Source organism: Protomyctophum parallelum, assembly GCF_964188405.1.
Source record: "Protomyctophum parallelum genome assembly, chromosome: 5".
Taxonomy (NCBI): domain Eukaryota; kingdom Metazoa; phylum Chordata; class Actinopteri; order Myctophiformes; family Myctophidae; genus Protomyctophum; species Protomyctophum parallelum.
Window position 1 is genome coordinate 15,171,147 of NC_139702.1, and position 21,791 is coordinate 15,192,937.

Sequence of the window (21,791 nt, forward strand, 5' to 3'; positions counted from 1 at the left end):
TTCATGTTTTAGGTTCATGTTTAGTTTCATGTTTTAGGTTCATGTTTAGTTTCAAGTTTTAGGTTCATGTTTTAGTTTCATGTTTCAGGTTCATGTTTCAGGTTCATGTTTCAGGTTCATGTTTAGTTTCAAGTTTTAGGTTCATGTTTTAAGTTCATGTTTCAGGTTCATGTTTTAGGTTCATGTTTCAGGTTCATGTCTTACAATATTTTACGCCGATGTCTTTATTAATATTTACTATAGTCATACAGTAAACCCAGGGGGGGGGGGGTTACCCAGGCTAGTCCTACAGCATAACCATTAACCCCAACCAGAGGCTGCAGAACATAGAACTAGATCATGTAGAACACACACACACACACAGCTGTGAGACTGATGCGTTTATTTAAAACACCAATAAAATAAATATGAACGTGTATACATCTAATTAACATAATTAGCATACTTAGCATAATTAACATAATTAACATACAACGCAACTCACTGATACATCATTAATTAATTCATTCATTCATTATCCACATTTTTTGTTTCGTTTTTTTTTTTTACAAAGTCCTCTGGCTTCAACCAATCAGAATGCACTATGGGCTTGAACCAATCACGATGCACTATGCTACACAGTAACGGGCGTGGCTGATGGTGATAATGATTTGAATAAAGATCATAATCATAATCTTTCAATTAATCGTCATTAGTGTTTTATAATCTACCAATTAATTAGCATGTTGACAATGAATGAATAGCAGATAACACAGAAATACGTCATCATTAAACAACATTAGTTTCATTTGTTAAGAAATAAATAATGTGTTGCCAAGTCTGGCTATTATGAGTAACTTTAAGCTTGTTTTTCTTTCTGTCACATGTAATTAAACAAGTTATTTAGACAGATGTAATAATTGAATGTAAATATCATTCAATGTGGTTTCAAAATACTGTATATGTAAATTATATCATTTAATGTAACGTAGTTTAAAAACAATGTAAATGATATTTTATCATTTAATGTAAATGTGATTGAATGTGGTTTAATTTCCTGCTATTGCTGTGACCTCACAGTGACCTCACAAAACAAACACAAACACATAATTGACACATCTAGGAGCCAATCACAGCCCTCCCCCGCTGAGTGACATCATCAGTGGCCAGCCCCGCCTCGTCTAGTGTAGCTGCGCAGGGCAGGACGTTGAGGAGGAGGAGCCTGTTGTTTCCGATAGGTGATTGGCCGACTGCTGCTGGGCGGAAGAGCTCGGCGTGCTGGGGGCGGTCCTGGGGTTGTGATTGGCTGACGGCGCGCTGGGGGCAGGCCTGGGGTTGAGACGGGGGGGCAGGGAGGAGGCGGAGCTTGAAGATGACGGGCGGATCAGAGGGGGCGGGGCTTGACCGAGGGAGGGGCGTGGCTGCTGCTGGAGAGACGGAAAAAAATATAATATCACCATTAATTACATTAATTAATTACATGTTTATTAATGTTTAATTAAGCAATATTACACGAGAGGGGGTGGTTTAACAAGGAAACAAGGTTACAAGGCAACAAGGTAACAAGGCAACAAGGAAACAAGGTAACAAGGAAACAAGGTAACAAGAGACCAAAAAATCACACCCATGTGAAGTGAGGGGCACTAATATATTAAAGTCTAACTCATGTTGATTGATGGTGATGTAAAACAAACGGTGCAAACAAACATTAAACGCCATTAACAATAAAGAGACAATATGACGTAATGAGGGACAATATTCCCCTTCATTGTCAATAGCGTTTTTAAAACAAACATTGAACTAAAAACAAACATTTAAAACCTCTCAAAAATTTGGCCACCAGGATTTCGCTGTAATTAACGCGAGGATTCCCCCCCCCCCCCCCACCCCGTTATACTCTTATTTTGAAGAGCCAAAACCTGCGACCGGATGTTATCCTGTTACTTACACTGTGTGTGTTGTCGCATCATATCCGGATCTCCCACTCTGATCAGAAAGGCTGACCGCGACCACCACAGATCTACAGATCTCCTGCTCAAGGCTGACCACCACAGATCTACAGATCTCCTGCTCAAGGCTGACCACCACAGCGTCGGCTCTGTGCCGTGGAATAAACCGTGTTTTGACCAGAAATGCGCTTCTCGTCAGAAATGGTCTCATGTCTGCAGCGATGCGAGACAAAGTCACAAATGAAATGCGATTGTCGGGATGCGTGACGGCTCACCACGGACAGCGCTCAAAGCTTTAGAGATGCAGGGCTTTGAGTATCCTGTTATAATGGAGTCTAAATGGAGCTGGATGTAAAAATTCCATAGCTGGTGGGGACAGAGGCGTTGCATAGCAACCAGAGCAATGCTAAAAGCTAAATTGACGATCACCGCTTTAATATATGTAGTATACTGGGGGGGTGGGGGGGGTGGGGGCGGGACGAACCTCTACATAGATGGCAGATGCCGTACCCTAGCCTAGGGGGTACGAATATGTTTGTAGATGGCAGAAAAAAAAGATATATGTAATAATTAAATTATGTATTATTTAAATTAAATTATGTATTTTGTATTTTTGTAATAATTAAATGATATATTTTTTATTAAATGTATTTTCTATTATTAAAATAATTAAATTATGTATTTTGTATTTTTTTTAATTAAATTATGTATTTTTATTATTAAAATAATTAAATGATGTATTTTTTATTATTAAAATAATTTAATTATGTATTTTTTACGCTACCTGGAGGAGGGAGGGGCGGGGCTGCTGCTGGAGGGGCGGCGGCTGGCGGTGCAGAGGGGGCGTGGCCAATGGCAGCGATGGGCGGAGCAAAGGAGGGGGAGGAGCCACGGGGGTCACAGAGGTCAACGAGGAGGAGGAGGAAGAGGATGTGGCAGGAGACGGTCCTGATGACACTGCTGCCCCCTGGAGGACACACAAGGTATTATATATATATCACTGCTATATATATCACAAGGCTCTTAAATTCATGTTGTTGACATTAGCTTTAGCCGATCCACGCTAACTGTTTTTGAGAGGGCGGAAATTGTCTTCTAAGGCCTTTTAGAACATCCTGTAAGGTAATTTCTGTAACTTTTATCGTCACAGAAAACGTTAACGGTTACCTCGTCGTCTTCTTCGTCTGTGCTTTTCCCAGAGGGCGTGCTGGAGCTGCGTTTGCCCTCCTCTCCAGCGGGGGCGCTGTTCCCAGAGGGCATGCTGGAGCTGCGTTTGCCCTCCTCTCCAGCGGGGGCGCTGTCCTGCTCCGCCTCCCACTCCTGCAGCACTTCTTCCAGGTTGAACCTCCGACGGTAGTTCACAAAGAAGTTCTTCACCTGGCCGACCGTCTTGTTCCCGATGACGTCCGCGATGGCCTGGAAGTCCTTACCATACTTACGAACTCCTGTAGAAATAACATATTGTTATGCTACGTACGCTACGATACGATGATGTTACAAAGACGTTACGAACTCCTGTAGAAATAATACACTACGATACGATGATGTTACGAACTCCTTTAGAAATAACATTGTTATGCTACGTACGCTACGACGTTATGAACTCCTTTGGAAATAACACATTGTTATGCTACGCTACCATGACGTTATGAACTCCTGTAGAAATAACATCGTTATGCTACGTATGCTACGCTACGATGACGTTATGAACTCCTGTAGAAATAACATATCGTTATGCTATGCTACGATTACGTTATGAATTGTAGAAATAATAATAATAACTTTATTATAACGATACAATACGCTACGTTACGCTACACTTCGATATGCTTAAATCATGTAACAGAATGGAGAGGTTAGTTGACCTCTGACCTGTAGGAGGGTTAATGAACTTGACCTCTGACCTTTAGGGGGTTAGGGGTTAATGTACTTGACCTCTGACCTTTAGGGGGTTAGGGGTTAATTAACTAGACCTCTGACCTTGGACAGCCAATAGTTGCTCGTCGGTCGTCCAGCGGGCGTTGACCTTCTGGTTGACCTGCAAGTGGTCATTACAATGTTACACACCGACCTTTGACCTGCTAGAAGTCATTACAACGTTACACACTGACCTTTGACCTGCTAGAGGTCATTACAATGTTACAAACTGGCCTTTGACCTGCTAGAGGTCATTACAATGTTACACACTGACCTTTGACCTGCTAGAGGTCATTACAATGTTACAAACTGGCCTTTGACCTGCTAGAGGTCATTACAATGTTACACACTGACCTTTGACCTGCTAGAGGTCATTACAATGTTACACACTGACCTTTGACCTGCTAGAAGTTATTACAATGTTACACACTGACCTTTGACCTATTAGAGGTCATTACAATGTTACACACTGAAGTCCTAACTGCTCAGCTGGTTCAGCCTCAACTGGATGGAGATGGAACTAACTGCTCAGCTGGTTGCTCAGTCCTTTGGTATGGCCTGATTTAAGGAGGAGGGCCCTGCTTTAAGGGGGAGGGCCCTAGTGTAAGGGGGCGGAACCTACTTTAAGGGGGAGGGCCCTGCTTTAGGGGGAGGGCCCTAATGTAAGGGGGCGGGACTACTTTAAGGGAGCGGGACCTAATTTAAGGGGGAGGGCCCTGCTTTAGGGGGAGGGCCCTAATTTAACGGGGAGGGCCCTGCTTTAAGGGGGAGGGCCCTAATGTAAGGGGGCGGGACCTACTTTAAGGGAGCGGAACCTAATTTAAGGGGGAGGGCCCTGCTTTAAGGGGGAGGGCCCTAATGTAAGGGGGCGGGACCTACTTTAAGGGAGCGGAACCTAATTTAAGGGGGAGGGCCCTGCTTTAAGGGGGAGGGCCCTAATGTAAGGGGGCGGGACCTACTTTAAGGGAGCGGAACCTAATTTAAGGGGGAGGGCCCTGCTTTCAGGGGGCGTGTCTTCTCTTACCTCAGGCAGTCTGTAGTCATCAAGCCCCGCCTCCATGATGTGTTTCAGAGCGCTGTTCATCTGTTTGGCGTTTTGGACCTGAAGTACATAAATATGATTATTAAACCTGACCGTTACCTCTACACCTACATTACAATGATATGTTCATCTGTTAACCCATTCTGACCTGAGATCAGATTAAAAAAAATTCTTCTACATCCTGACAGTTTAATTATTAACCCATTCTGACCTGAGATCAGATTCTAAAAATGTCTTTGATTTTTCTAAAATAGCAGACCTACAAGCTCTTAGCGCGCTATGAGCTTGTAGATCTGCTATTTTTCAATAGCTAAAGCATAACATAATGCTAACACCAAAATGGGTTCCCGCCCAGAATGGGTTACTAAATACATAATAGGCTGATGATATGATATGATACAATGTTGTTAAACTCCTCAGAAAAACTTTGTTAACTTAACTTTGGACGAATGTTCATCTCCTTTAATAAAACCAATTGTATTTTATATTGTTTTTTAACGTTCGTTAGTCACCTTTACAACGAAGTGTAACTCGTAAGGATCGTGGCATGAGCAACACAGCTAAACGTTGGGGTAGCGCCACCCTGTGGAATGAATGAGCAACACAGCTAAACGTGTGGGTAGCGCCACCCTGTGGAATGAATGAGCAACACAGCTAAACGTGCAGAAATCGCAAAAATCCCCCAATATAGTTTTATTGGTAATCACTGTATGAAATGGAACCAGGACTGACACCACATGAGGAGAGGAGGCAAGGAGAGGAGGAGGTAAGGAGAGAAGGTAAGGAGAGGAGGAGGTAAGGAGAGAAGGTAAGGAGAGGAGGCAAGGAGAGGAGGTATGAAGAGGAGGCAGGAGAGGAGGCAGGAGAGGAGGAGGCAAGGAGAGGAGATAAGGAGAGGAGGTATGGAGAGGAGGTAGGAGGTATAACTGACCTGTCTCTTCAGTGATAAGGATGTAGGAGTTAAGGAGGTAGGAGGTAAGGAGGTAGGAGGTATAACTGACCCGTCTCTTCAGTGATAAGGTTGTAGGAGTTAAGGAGGTAGGAGGTATAACTGACCTGTCTCTTCAGTGATAAGGATGTAGGAGTTAAGGAGGTAGGAGGTAAGGAGGTAGGAGGTATAACTGACCTGTCTCTTCAGTGATAAGGATGTAGGAGGTAAGGAGGTAGGAGGTAAGGAGGTAGGAGGTATAACTGACCTGTCTCTTCAGTGATAAGGATGTAGGCGGTAAGGAGGTAGGAGGTATAACTGACCTGTCTCTTCAGTGATAAGGATGTAGGAGGTAAGGAGGTAGGATGTAAGGAGGTAGGAGGTATAACTGACCCGTCTCTTCAGTGATAAGGATGTAGGAGTTCAGTGATAAGGATGTAGGAGGTAAGGATGTAGGAGGTAAGGAGGTAGGAGGTATCACTGACCTGTCTCTTCAGTGATAAGGATGTAGGAGGTAAGGAGGTAGGAGGTATAACTGACCTGTCTCTTCAGTGATAAGGATGTAGGAGGTAAGGAGGTAGGAGGTAAGGAGGTAGGAGGTATAACTGACCCGTCTCTTCAGTGATAAGGATGTAGGAGTTCAGTGATAAGGATGTAGGAGGTAAGGATGTAGGAGGTAAGGAGGTAGGAGGTATAACTGACCTGTCTCTTCAGTGATAAGGATGTAGGAGGTAAGGAGGTAGGAGGTATAACTGACCTGTCTCTTCAGTGATAAGGATGTAGGAGGTAAGGAGGTAGGAGGTAAGGAGGTAGGAGGTATAACTGACCTGTCTCTTCAGTGATAAGGTTGTAGGAGGTAAGGAGGTAGGAGGTAAGGAGGTAGGAGGTATAACTGACCTGTCTCTTCAGTGATAAGGATGTAGGAGTTAAGGATGTAGGAGGTAAGGGTGTAGGAGGTATAACTGACCTGTCTCTTCAGTGATAAGGATGTAGGAGGTAAGGAGGTAGGAGGTATAACTGACCTGTCTCTTCAGTGATAAGGATGTAGGAGGTAAGGAGGTAGGAGGTATAACTGACCTGTCTCTTCAGTGATATCAGTTCCATATCCAGGGTTTTCAGGACAGTGTTGGCAGCCGAGACGCTGCAGGATACAGAGACCACATCCTCCTGACTGAGATACATACCTGGAACATCATTATCATTATTGTTATTATTATTATTATTATTGTTAACAGGTTCTGTCCATCCGACGTGTCCACACGTCATAAGCAATCCAACCGACAGGTTGCAAGGACGTGTGTACAGTACACGTCCTAGCGCATCTTCAATGATATCAGGCGAGAGAAGAATATTCTGAATGTTTTCCTTTTCGAGTGGTGCAACCACTCCTACAACCAGCAATGTCCGTGTACACCTATGTGTATCTGATCACCAGTATATGACTATTAGTACCAGTAGGGGGCGCCAGAAACAGAGAGAAGGATAGTGCTGCTCTGTTGCCTGCTAATGAGAGAGAGAGAGGTGGGGGGGGGGGGGGGGGGGGGGTTGCACCACTCGGTTCACACGGGTGTGATTTTTTTATTTTTGAGTGAGACTCCAAGGCCACCGTACGCTACGCTCTTCGTTCATGTGCGGTCCTGTTTACTTCCCGTTTATCGCTGCAGAAAGAATGCCTCGTCTCTCCTGATCCAGGGCGCTCTCCGTGGTTTTGATCTGATGGATATACTAAGCTCTTCATTTCTGACTTCTCATCCGCCTCTCGCTCAAAATATGAACGCTTTGGATTATTTAGCGATATAATTGGAAACGAGAGCAAGGTAAGCAAGGTAAATATTTGTTCGTTTTTTCCCGGATTGTTTCCGGGGCCATGTCTTCACGCCACCCCAGCCAGAGCTCCTATTTTGAAGGAATCCCAGGGCTGATTGTGTTAACCCATTCTGACCTGAGATCAGATTCATACGAGGTTTCCACTGGACACACACTGGTCTGATTAACCCATTCTGACCCGAGATCAGATTCTAAAAATGTCAGTCGCGCTATGAGCTTGTAGATCTGCTATTTTTCAATAGCTAAAGCATAACATGATGCTAACACCAAAATGGGTCCCCGTTCAGAATGGGTTAATGTAATAATAATACTAACCTTTAGGAGGTCTACATTTGGACCGTTGGTGGTGTCTGTGTTGTAGAGTCTGGTGTTCACGTCGACCCACACCGATCTTACAACCCAACGTCTGAGCTGCAGGTTCCACCGGGACCTGCAGGGAGCAGAGGTCAGCTCGTTAACTCAGGTCAGAGGTCAGCTCGTTAACTCAGTCAACATGATCACCTTCATGCATAATTATATCATCATTTTTTTAGATGTTTTCTCTCCTCCGGCCTCTGCTATGCTGCTATGCTAACACTGCTATGCTAACACTGCTATGCTAACACAATGTTTTCACCTCTTTCTTGGTTTCCTTGTTGGGGTCGTAGTCGCTGTCGTTTGCTTCGACGGGATTGGCCTCTTCCATCTCCTCGTCACTATGACAACAACAACATGACAACAACAATAATCAATAAGGTTAATTATTTTAATGTTTAGAATAATAATAATAATGGCTCAAGTTTATTTAGCGCTTTCCTAAATACCCAAAGCGATTCTAGGGGGTAGGAGCTAGGGGGTAGGAGCTAGGTGGTAGGGGCTAGGGGCTAACCTCTCATCCTGGGTGGTCCTGGTCTTCATAGTGTTAGGTTAATGGTTCTAGGGGGTAGGAGCTAGGGGGTAGGAGCTAGGTGGTAGGGGCTAGGGGCTAACCTCTCATCTTGGGTGGTCCTGGTCTTGCGTGCCTGTCGGTCCATTAAACTGGTTCTGGAGCGAGTTTTCTTCCACGAGTAATAATACTTCACCAGGCTGGAGATGGGCTTGTCTGGTAACTATGGCAAGGATAAGGAGAGGAGGAGAGGAGAGGAGGTAAGGAGAGGAGGTAAGGAGAGGGGATAAGGAGAGGAGGTAACACACAAACATGTTTAGTAACTCTGGCAGTGTTGTACCCGAACGTGTTCAAAGAACGATCGTTCACGAACTCGTTCATATTGTGGGTGAACGTGAACTGAACGTACTGTATTTCGGCCTGATGAACGTCACTGTGAATGCTACTTTCTCAAGTTCAACTTCGTTCAAGAGTGAGTGTTTCCATAGAGCCTTCCAGGCGATATCCCCGGCGCTAAAACACACCCTAAACAGGCCTTCATATCTAGCGGAAACCCCACCAATGAGTCCTTATCCCACACAAATTAACTAGTTTTTCTCAGACGTACAATTTCACTGGAGCGTGCAGCTCGCAACTTCATGATGATCCTGTCATGCAGGCAGACAGACAGGCAGCAGACTCAAACACTGAGGAAACTGATTAAATATAATGTGCCACGAAAAATAGCTTCCAATAGCTTGTTATTTTTGCGTCGAGGAGGTTATGTGTCCATATTGCCTTGAACGGCCAAAATAAATACATGTCCCTCCAGCTCCCGCATACTAGTGAAGCTCCCACAGACTAGTGAAACTACAGAGTCTCCTCATGCGGCTATGTTGGTTTATCGGAAGGCTGCGTTTCAGTGATTAGATAGCATTTCTGTAGACTTAGATAGCATTTGATACAGACTTATAGCATGTTGACAGCACTATAATTGCATTGTATGTAGTCATAGCATGTCATAGTACATATGTATAGCATAGTAGTATATATGTATAGTTTATATGTATAGTTTCATTATATAGATATTCCACTATTACTTTCTTAGCTTACGCATGTTTCATGATAAATGCTTTTTTGTTCTTGCTTAATGTAAGTCGCTCTGGATTAAGAGCGTCTGCTAAATGCCTAAATTGTAAATTGTAAATTGTAGTGGTAGCGGATGGAAACTGTCAGTTCGGAGCAAGGCATTACTGTCTGTGTGTTTTCTATGGACATCTGTTTTGAAACCTTTGCCGTTGCGTACGATGCGTATGTCCCGAAAACTGATTTCCTTTTTGTCAAAGGTGATAGTGAATTTCAGTGATTCATTACAGGAGTTGATATAGTCAACAAAAAAAATGTATCCTGTTCACTGCCGCTCCATAGTAGAAAAATGTCATCCACATAGCGTCGCCAAAGTTTTATGTGGGTTAGGAAGGGATTATTGGGCTCAAATTGAATCTTGTTCAAAAAGGCCCATTTAGAGGCCTGCGTAATTAGGGGCCATACGGCTTCCCATTGCAGTGCCACGTGTTTGGAGATAATAATCATTTTCAAACATAAAGAAATTCCTTGTTGAAACTAATTCGGTTTCACGTCGGTTCATATAGTAGGTGAGCGCTTGCAATCCCCCTGTGTGTGGTATACAGGTGTATAAGCTCTCAACATCCAAAGTGACCATGACAACTTCTTCAATTTCCCCCTACATTCTTTAGGGTGTTAATCATGTCAGTGTGTATATGACTGGGGTGACAGGGTATTCAACTTTCATGAATTAACCCATTTTGCGCGAAAACCCCTTTTGGTGTTAGCATTATGTTATGCTTTAGCTATTGAAAAATAGCAGATCTACAAGCTCATAGCGCGCCACCGAGTGGCGCGCTACGAGCTTGTAGGTCTGCTATTTTTGAAAAATCGAACGACTGACATTTTTAGAATCTGATCTCGGGTCAGAATGGGTTAATCAGACCAGTGTGTGTCCAGTGGAAACCTCGTATGAATTTGATCTCAGGTCAGAATGAGTTAAGTGAAGCTCCCACAGACTAGTGAAGCTCCTCCTACAGACGCAGTGAAGCGCAGTAATGCATGATTTATCCTTCGACGTACAAAGCGTTGCGTTCCGCGACGCGTTGTGAGCTTGTAGATCAGCTATTTTCAACACGTGGAGATATGCAGCCTGTTGAGAACTGAACTGAGAGGCTTCACAATAAAAGCATCCAGCTTTCACAAGTTGACTCATGATCAAGACAAGGTCAAAGGGGCATTCCACTCATTTTCAACATTTTACTATGTCATTAATATACACAATATATACAGGACATTCAGAAACATTTGCCTTCACAATAAAAGCATGCAGCTTTCACAAGTGTGCCATAAAAGACAAGGAAAAGGATTAAGAATTCACTGGCATTTCACACTGTAAAAGAGCTATTATTTATTTATTATTGAAAAGAAAATGGAATTAATTTGGATAATGGTAATGAGATATTGTAAAAGTTGTCACTTTATTAATCCCAAAGGTTGGAGTTCCTTCCCAATAGCATACTTTATTCCTATTGGCTGTGGCAAAAATAAAACTAAAATAATAAACTGTGAACTAGTTCATAAAAAAAAAACTTCCCCAACACTGAACTATGGTAACATAGAAACACTTTATAATCTTTATATTCACTGTGTTTTAGTGAGTGCTGGGGTGTTGTGTTTTGGTGAGTGCTTTTTTTCTTTTTGTTTATTTTTCTTTCAAAATGTCAAAACGTGGGTCTAAAAGTGAAAATGTTAAAAGAATGAAAGGGCACATAATGTGTTAATATACCTTATATTAGCTCTAAGGTATATTAATGACATAGTAAAATGTTGAAAATGAGTGGAACGCCCCTTTAACCTTGTCTTGATTATGAGCCAACTTGTGAAAGCTGCATTGTGGTTGGTGATTGCTAGGGTGTTGCATTGTGGTTGCTAGGGTGTTGTACTGTGGTTGGTGGTTGCTAGGTGTTGCATTGTGGTTGGTGGTTGCTAGGGTGTTGGTTACCATCTGCTGGATCCTATGGAAGCTCTTCCCATGGAAGCTGAAGGCCTGCTCAAACAGAACTCTGTCTTCGACGCTCCACTCATCTGGGAACGGAGTGAAGTTTGGAAGATCTGCCAACGACCTCTCTATGTTGTGTTTGTGCCAAAACAGCATGCCTAACGCCTGCGCACACACACACACACACACACACACACACACACACACACACACACACACACACACACACACACACACACACACACACACACACACACACACACACACAATGACAAAGGAACACTGAAGTGATATTTCAGAAAAGTCTGTTTGCAATTTGCAAAGTTTGCAATTTTGAAAAATTGCAAAGTGTGGTTGCCGCAGTCGCTTACTTAGGCCCCTCCCACTAATATTGTCAGCCAATTACAATGTCACGTTGCCCCTGTGATCATGCGTAAGTCGGAGGTAATATATCCCCTAAAAATCTAGTTGTCCAATTCTTCTCGACTCCTTGACTCTCTCTGTGGCCCTTTATTCCTATATATGGAGTTCTGTGTCAGGCATGCCCACATATGGAGTGTTGTGATGTCAGAACAGGACAGCTCTATATATGGACGCTGGGTAGGGGCCCGGTCCAGAGTCCGGGCAGAGGCCTTTTTGTGGCGGTTCTGGACAACCGTGGGTCCGACCAACTCGACACCGGGCACTGCCCTCCCTGTGGGGGTGTGGAACGACACCGGGCACTACCCTCCCTGTGGGGGTGTGGAACGACACCGGGCACTGCCCTCCCTATGGGGGAGTGGAACGACACCGGGCACTGCCCTCCCTGTGGGGGTGAGGAACGACACCGGGCACTGCCCTCCCTGTGGGGGTGTAGAACGACACCGGGCACTACCCTCCCTGTGGGAGAGTGGAACGACACCGGGCACTGCCCTCCCTGTGGGAGAGTGGAACGACACCGGGCACTGCCCTCCCTATGGGGGAGTGGAAAGACACCGGGCACTACCCTCCCTGTGGGGGTGTGGAACGACACCGGGCACTGCCCTCCCTATGGGGGAGTGGAACGACACCGGGCACTGCCCTCCCTGTGGGGGTGTGGAACGACACCGGGCACTGCCCTCCCTGTGGGGGTGTAGAACGACACCGGGCACTGCCCTCCCTGTGGGAGAGTGGAACGACACCGGGCACTACCCTCCCTGTGGGGGTGTGGAACGACACAGGGCACTGCCCTCCCTGTGGGGGTGTGGAACGACACAGGGCACTGCCCTCCCTGTGGGGTAAGGGTTAGGTGGGGCAAACGGTTCTCGAGTTACATGGATTACAACCGTACAGACGTACAACCATACAGACGTACAGATGTACAGAGACATGGTGCATTTATACATGATGATGTTAACATTGGTCTAATTATAATGAAATGTAATAGATTACTAATAATTGTAATGAAATGTAATACATTACTTGTTCCACATTGTATCCGTGCTTCTCCTTGGCGATGGCGATGTACTCGTCCACTGTAGATTACAGTTACATGTAGAGTTTATACTTTAATAATCATTGTTAGTGTGTTCAGTAACAGTGTTAAAAAGCTCTATATTGTGACAGTAATCATTGCTATAGTGTGTTCAGTAAAAGTGTTAAATAGCTCTATATTGTGACAGTAATCATTGCTATAGTGTGTGTTCAGTAACAGTGTTAAATAGCTCTATATTGTGACAGGAATCATTGCTATAGAGTGTGTTCAGTAAAAGTGTTAAACAGCTCTATATTGTGACAGTAATCATTGCTATAGTGTGTTCAGTAACAGTGTTAAATAGCTCTATATTGTGACAGTAATCATTGCTATAGTGTGTGTTCAGTAACAGTGTTAAATAGCTTGTTATATTGTGACAGTAATCATTGCTATAGTGTGTTCAGTAACAGTGCTAAATAGCTATATTGTGACAGTAATCATTGCTATAGTGTGTTCAGTAACAGTGTTAAATAGATCTATATTGTGACAGTGATCATTGCTATAGAGTGTGTTCAGTAACAGTGTTAAATAGCTCTATATTGTGACAGTAATCACTGCTATAGTGTGTTCAGTAACACTGTTAAATAGCTCTATATTGTGACAGTAATCATTGCTATAGTGTGTGTTCAGTAACAGTATTAAATAGATCTATATTGTGACAGTAATCATTTATATAGAGTGTGTGTTCAGTAACAGTGTTAAATAGCTCTATATTGTGACAGTAATCATTGCTATAGTGTGTTCAGTAACAGTGTTAAATAGCTCTATATTGGGACAGTAATCATTGCTATAGAGTGTGTTCAGTAACAGTGTTAAATAGCTCTATATTGTGACAGTAATCATTGCTATAGAGTGTGTTCAGTAACAGTGTTAAATAGCTCTATATTGTGACAGTAATCTTTGCTATAGTGTGTTCAGTAACAGTGTTAAATAGCTCTATATTGGGACAGTAATCATTGCTATAGAGTGTGTTCAGTAACAGTGTTAAATAGCTCTATATTGTGACAGTAATCACTGCTATAGTGTGTTCAGTAACAGTGTTAAATAGCTCTATATTGTGACAGTAATCATTGCTATAGTGTGTGTGTTCAGTAACAGTATTAAATAGATCTATATTGTGACAGTAATCATTTATATAGAGCAGGGGTCGGCAACCCAAGATGTTGAATGAGCCATTTTCGACCAAAATGTTTTATTCAAAATCTACCTGGAGCCGCAAAAAAAATTTAAGCCTTAAAATGCTTATATAATGAAGACAACAGGGCTGCAAGTGGATATTAGCCTATCTATCAAAATAAAAAGTGCGCTATGGTTTAAGCCCGTTCGGAAATAGCGCACTGTGCAATGCAAACTAATAGGCGAGTGCGCTCCCGCGGTGCGCATTTCCGAACGCAGTCAACGCACCCTCCATTATTATGCCATGTTTTTTGCATTGTGTTCTTATACCCGTTTAATGTGATTTCTGTGTGTGGACATCGCTGGAGAGCTTCTCAACATTGGGCACGTAAAATGTCACTTTAATCTTCACACACGATTGCAAGCTCTCATCGGTGAGGCGTGTGCGGTATTTGGATTTAATGTAGTTCATGTTTGAGAATATCTGCTCACAAAAATACGTTGATCCAAAGATGGATAATACTCCAAATGCGAGTTTCTTCATGTTCACATAATTGTCTGGAAGAGCATTCCATGTTTTCCACACAAGTGTGTGGGAAGGCAGAAGGGAGCAAACTTTTAAGAAGTGGATCGCAGCTTTAAACTCCATCACTGCTGGCTGCTGCTTTGCTGTTTCGTTGCAACCCGGGAGATAATAAAACGTCTATATGACTCCTTCATCACCGTCTGTGAACGGCTTGCCACGTATTGTTTGATAGTTTGTCACTGCAGATTTAGCCATGGTGCGTCATGCAACTGCAGCCTGTTTTACGCAATCGCTACATTTACATTGTAAACGTGTACATAAACATTCAGATTCCAAATATAAAGTAGCCTACTCGCCACATGTGCCACGGGTGTTAGAATGTTGCTGGTACAGCGATTAGCATTGCTGCATCCCGCGTTTTTATCCGAGCTGTTATTTTGCCATTGGCTTTCAACTACGCGCCCCCACCCGGTGTGCAACTGTTTCCCAACCCCGTTTGAGAAAAGGGGCGCTCGGATAAAAATGCTTTTTATTAAACAACGCGGGATGCAGCAATGCTAATCGCTGTACCAGCAAATTTCTAACTCCCGTGGCACATGTGTCGAGGACTTTATATTTTAAATCGGAATGTTTATATACACGTTTGGACTGCGATTGCGTAAAACAGGCTGCTGTTGCGTCATGACTGACAGTCATGTTTCAGGGCCTACTGCAGATTAAGCATACAGGCAATCCATCATAATATTTATTCTACACATTTTTACAAAATTGGGAAACTTAAGAATGTTTCTGTCACGTTTGGCCTCCTACAGAAACCATAAATGAAAAATAAAAATGTGAAAAAATAAACATTATACATTTTCATAGATTTCTTTGTAATGCTACAGGGAGCCACTAGGGGAGTGCTCAAGAGCCGCAAGCGGCTCTTGAGCCGCCGGTTGCCGACCCCTGATATAGAGTGTGTGTTCAGTAACAGTGTTAAATAGCTCTATATTGTGACAGTAATCATTGCTATAGTGTGTTCAGTAACAGTGTTAAATAGCTCTATATTGGGACAGTAATCATTGCTATAGAGCAGGGGTGCCCAACCTTTTTTGACCCAAGATCTACTTTCAAATTTGCCACCTAGCCGAGGGCTACCAGCCCAAAATGTACTGTAATAACCCATTCAATATGCACATGACCAACAGAAAATATTAATAGTCATTGTAAGGTCGGAATTACAAGAATGAAAACATTGCAACTTCTCATTTGGGACTCCACATTTATTGAACTCTGCCATACACACTGACAACACATTCATTCGAGTGTTTTTTTTGTGCTCTCAGCACTTTGTATTGACCTGTACTTTTCTTGCATTGTACCCATTCTGCAAATTGTAATATTACATTTTTTCCATCAATCAAAACAATCAACAGTCACTGATGTTCAAAGTCTCCGTTTTTTTTCTCGTTTTTTTTTTTTACATTTTCTTTTGTTTTGTTATTTGAATAATGTCAGTCTACCTTAGTGGGAACGCTGGCACTGGGAAGAGGAGGCTAGTTTCTCAAAGTCTGGGTTGTAGGCGCTGGTTGCAAGCCTCAGGCAGGCCACAAGGTGGTCATCTGTCATTGTGGTTCTGTACTTTGATTTGATGAACTTCATGTGAGAGAAAGCAGACTCACACAGGTAGGTTGATCCAAAAAAAGCTGTTATGTTCATGGCACATCTCCTGAGGTTAGGATACTTTTCAGGCAGCAGTAGCTCCCAGAACTCTCCCTGCATCCCTTGTGTTGCCCTGGATTTAATCTCAATGTCATTTTGAAGTGTGAGGATCTCATTCTCCACAGAAGGGCTGTCCAGGTGAAACACTGAGGCTACTTTGGATGTGATGGTGTCGATATCCACAGTTCCAAAAGGAAAACACATGTAGCTGGCAACAGGTTCAATTGTTGAAAAGTCTGTGAAGCGCCTCTCAAACTCTGTCACAATCTTTTGAAGTTGCTCCACATAACATGTATAATCGAGCAGTGCAATGTCCTCCTCCTCCTCTTCTCTCCTCCTCTCTCCTCCTCCTCCTCCTCCTCTTCTTCCTCCTCTTTCCCCGTCTTTGAATGATTTCTTTTTTTTTGCGAGAACGTGGCTAACACGATATGACGCTATTGTAGCCGCCTTTGCCTTGGTTGTCGGCCTCGTAAAAATTGCTTGTTGCCCCGCTAAACGGTCTTTCAATTCCTGTACCTTTGTCGTTCGTAGGACTGATTTTTTTGGGAAGGCTGGGTCGATTTTCTTTTGGTGCATTGAAGAATAATGCCGCTCCAAGTTGCCCCTTTTGGGGAGGGCAACCGTCGCATTGCAGAGCAGACAGATCGATTTATCTTTGAAATAAATAAAGAAAAACTCCTCCTCCCACTCTTTGTGAAAATTATATGTTTTGGGTCGTTTCGGTTGTTGTGCCATTATTGTCGCTCGTCTCAAATCCCTTTTTTTCTACACTACACCAGTTTTAATGCATCAAAACATCCGCAGGCATGATGGGCGTAACTCCACTTGTTGACTTGATTGACGGTTCATTGACCATTGACGGCTTCCAATTATAATTTATTCACGTTAACCAAGCTGAAAACACCACCTCCGCTGTTTTCGACCAATCGTTTAATTTGAGGTTTAATTTATTCACGTGCAGAACAGATGTACAAGCAAACAACCTGACTGATGCAATGCATAATGCACTTGTAGAGAGGTTGTAGATCTGCTATTTTCGGTAGCAGTGTATTATGGAGGGCTCAAGCTATCCAGCTCACTTTTTTTTTCTTTTTCCCGAAATCATCTCGCGGTCTACTGGCAATCCTCACGCGGTCTACCGGTAGACCGCGGTCGACTGGTTGGGCACCCCTGCTATAGAGTGTGTTCAGTAACAGTGTTAAATAGCTCTATATTGTGACAGTAATCATTGCTATAGAGTGTGTTCAGTAACAGTGTTAAATAGCTCTATATTGTGACAGTAATCTTTGCTATAGTGTGTTCAGTAACAGAGTTAAGCCCAACACACACCATCTGTGAACCGTCGCGTTCACGCCTCGCCTGACGCTCCGATACGCCGCTGTTCTATTTTCCAGGCGTTGCCGCACGGCCTCCATCCGGGAATCCGTGGGCGTGGCTGGCCAGCCGCGCGGTAGCGCGCAGTGTCCTGTGGGTGTTGCTGTGACGCGCAGCAATACTGTGCCGCGTCGCTGCGCACCCGCTTCACAGACGGTGTGTGTTGGGCTCTAAATAGCTCTATATTGTGACAGTAATCATTGCTATAGATTTCAATAACATGAACTTACATTTAGAGTCCACCAGGTGGTGGTAAGGAGACCAGACCAACATCCCTCCAGTGTCTCTGTCAGTGTACCTGGTAGCACCTTGAAAAGCATCCATACGTTACAATATTACAATAGTATCACTAATATTACAATAGTATCACTAATGTTACAATAGTATCACTAATGTTACAATAGTATCAGTAATATTACAATATTACAATAGTATCACTAACATTACAATACTATTACAATATTAACACTAATATTACAATATTACCAATACTATTGCAATATTATCCCTAATATTACAATATTAACAATACTCGTAAGGGCAACCGAACAACAAAAGGTGCGGGATGTGAGGGATATGGTGTGAAGCTCTTTCCAACGCGTGGTGGTGATGACAGTAACTCGGGTTGTCTCGTTGAGTGCATTTAAAGGGTTTTATTTTTGCTTGCAGGATGGATAAAGCATGACATAAAAGCTGGGTACTTAAACTGTAACTTAAACAATAACTTGTGATGCAAAATAAACCAAGGATAACTCAAAACAACTGAAAACAAACGAAACACGCTCGGTTGAAAAACTGTGTGGCTTCCCTGTGGTGTTTCCCAAATTCCCTGCTGCCGTGCACCTGTGACACCTACAAATAGGCTGTGCTGACATTGGCTGAACCCGCCTATGCCCAGGTTGTCATAGCAACTTCACAATAAGTTAACCACAGTATCAAAATCATCGAATTGGCTACAACAATACTATTACAATAATAACACTAATTACTAATACAATATTAACAATAATATTACAATATTAACCCATTCTGTACGGGAACCCCTTTTGGTGTTTTAAGAATTATGTTATATCCTACTTTAGCTATTGAAATACAAGCTTGTAGATCTGCTATTTTTGAAAGATCGTGAAAATGTGGCGCAAATCTTATCTAAAATAAATCTAATATATATTCTTTCAGAGCTAAAGTTTTAAACTCAAATCTTTGCCTCTGGGGGGGGGGGGGGGTCCCTGAAACAACATATTTTCAGATAGGAGTCGGCGGCCAATTACATTTTTGGGGATACTTGACACGAAAATGTTTGAGAACAACTGACATAGAAACAGGATTTAGACTCGTCCTCAGGTCTAAATGCGTTAACAATACTATTACAATATTAACAATACTAGTACAATATTAACAATACTATTACAATATTAAATGGAACTTTCACGTTCTAAAATGTTTGGGGTCCTGCTGGCCTCTGTGTTTTGACCCCAGACAGTTTTTTTAAGATGCTCGATTCAGTATTTAGATGATGATCTGATGTTCATTTAATTTGCCCCGCCCCCTTCCTATACAAACCCATTGTAACATTTTAATCATGTCAGATTCATTATAAACATTTATGGTGACTGATATCGGAGTTCTGTGATTTTTCACTCTTTAAGTTCATTTGATTTGTTTAATGTACATTACGTAAAAACGTAAATACACCAGAATTAGCAAAGATGCTACATTTCATCTGCGGTCCCCAAAACAAAACTAAACAAATCAGAAACAGACACAGACAGGCAGTAAAGCTGGTTTAATCTGTTGTTGAAACTCACCAGGGTCGAAGTCTGGAATACTGGCCTGGTAGTCTGTGCCCACACGCATCCCCACATCTGGAAATATATCAGCACACATTCATACTGAGCCCACACAAATATATCAATACAATCTATACATTTATACTGACCCCACACGCATACCCACATCTGGAAATATATCAATACATACATTTATACTGAGCCCACACAAATATATAGATACATCGACAAATGTAACCCCAGCAGGGGTCCCAGGACCCCCAGGGGTCCTTGAGGGGGTCCCCCAGCGGTCCAGTGACGAGGGACCCCCACCCAGGGGTCCTTGAGGGGGTCCCCCCGCTCCTATGCCACCAAAATGTGGAACGCCCTAACAACAGTCATTAAGACATGTGAATCCCTTGACTCCTTCAAAACCGCTCTCAAAGGGCACCTACGGACGGCTGCAATTCGAAACTGGCCCCCGTAAAATATGAATCGCAGATCAAAATAGCAGATCTACAAGCTCACAATATGTGTGAGCTTGTAGATCTGCTACTTTCAGAAAACTATATGCAAAAATATACATGAAAAATGTGAAATATATTTTTAAGCACGTAGCCTACTAATCTGGTCTGGGGGTCCCTGGCCGTGGACCCCCATCTTAAAGCCTGATCCCAGAACCAGGGGTACTTGAGGGGGTTCCAGGTGGTCCCCAGTTAAATGATGGAGAGTTGCTAACCAACTGGACCCTTATTAGATCTTTAACACTGCATTAGTTAATTTACAAGATGTCTACACAATTAGAGAATGAAGAAGAATTGTTATTTTAAATAAACGTTTGCCATGTTATCTCTCTTAATGGTACCATGCAACATCAATACAGCATGGAATTGTGGACTAAATATTCTTCCGTTTTTGGTCTGAGAGGCTAAATGTCATCAAATGGTGGTCCGTGGCTCAGATGGGTCTGAGAGGCTAAATGTCATCAAATGGTGGTCCGTGGCTCAGATGGGTCTGAGAGGCTAAATGTCATCAAATGGTGGTCCGTGGCTTGAACACGGCGAGGTGTTCGAGGCTATACTGGCCGACATCACAATTAACATGATGTCCCCACAGCGCCGTATAAACATTTTAATAAACACACAGCAGGTTAATTAACTAAACGTCATTAATTAATAACCTCACAATTAGGAAACAACAACCATTAATACGTGAATTAATGATAAGGCTCGTTGTTCGAGGCTACCATCCTCCGTATACGTACGTCATATATACATAATAAGAATAAATTAATGTTGTGCAAACAGATGATAGTTAGTGTAAAGACAAAACAGCGAGGATTTAGTCTGCTGTTATGAAACTACATTTAATTATAATAAAATACAGTCATCATTCATCATAGAATAACAGGCTTGTTGTTCGAGGCTATCCTGGCGGGTTGGCCAACAGCCTGCTGAGTGTGTTTATATAATTATAGTATAAAATAAAACACAGAATTTAAATGTTATTAAATTAAGACAATTAAGACATAAATAAATAAATACCGTGGTCTTCATCACTGCCGCTGTCCTCAGAGTAATGTCCATTAGAAGGACTTTTAGATCCGTTGTTATTAGATCTCTTGTTGCCGTGCAGATACTCCGAGCCCGAGGAGGATCTATCCATCATACCTGGCATCCTCAACACCTCTGATTAATTAATTACTCTTAATATAAAACAATACAATGTCTAAATGAAACAAACGGGTTGTTGGTGTTGATTCTTTTCTGTCTGTCTGTCTGTCTGTCTGTCTGCGGTCATACCGTCCCATGGGCCGGAGGGGCAGCTTGATCACAACCGTCCCTCTGGGCCGGGGGTTGCCAGATTTAGCAGGAGAAACAAGCAAACCAGGTGATTTAATTGACTGTTTCTTTCTAAATTTTCTTTCTAAAGAAAGTTTTCACGAAAAAACTGCTACGAGGATAAAAACCCAGAAAAAAATACTTGTACGTCACGGTCCTTTATGTTCAATTCATCAGAACATTTAAAGACTTAAAGCTATGAGCAGAATATGCTAAGTATGCCAGGGACCCCCATTTGAAAATATATGCCAGGGACCCCATTTGAAAATATATGCCAGGGACCCCCATTTGAAGAGACATGCCAGGGACCCCCATTTGAAGAGATATGCCAGGGACCCCCATTTGAAAATATATGCCAGGGACCCCATTTGAAGAGATATGCCAGGGACCCCCATTTGAAAAGATATGCCAGGGAC

At 42.8% G+C, this 21,791-nt stretch overlaps 1 protein-coding gene across 3 annotated transcripts; it reads right to left on the reverse strand.

The window, feature by feature from the left end:
• Positions 1 to 367: 367 nt before the first annotated feature.
• rcor3 (REST corepressor 3) lies at positions 368 to 21,309 on the reverse strand. Of its 3 annotated transcripts, none has more exons than XM_083765995.1 (14): positions 21,079 to 21,309; positions 19,574 to 19,630; positions 17,996 to 18,073; positions 12,994 to 13,046; positions 11,557 to 11,718; positions 8,612 to 8,730; positions 8,259 to 8,337; positions 7,958 to 8,072; positions 6,893 to 6,999; positions 4,870 to 4,947; positions 3,909 to 3,966; positions 3,096 to 3,373; positions 2,713 to 2,895; positions 368 to 1,403 (listed from the first exon to the last, which is right to left on the reverse strand). In XM_083765995.1, exons 1-14 carry the CDS (start codon positions 21,209 to 21,211, stop codon positions 1,161 to 1,163), a joined length of 1,743 nt encoding a protein of 580 aa, XP_083622121.1. In that variant the 5' UTR covers positions 21,212 to 21,309; the 3' UTR covers positions 368 to 1,160. The 3 variants fall into 3 exon arrangements, with proteins under 3 accessions (XP_083622121.1, XP_083622120.1, XP_083622122.1); XM_083765994.1 differs by having other exon boundaries at positions 368 to 1,406; XM_083765996.1 differs by lacking the exons at positions 19,574 to 19,630; positions 21,079 to 21,309 and having other exon boundaries at positions 368 to 1,406; positions 12,989 to 13,046; positions 17,996 to 18,066.
• Positions 21,310 to 21,791: the final 482 nt, after the last annotated feature.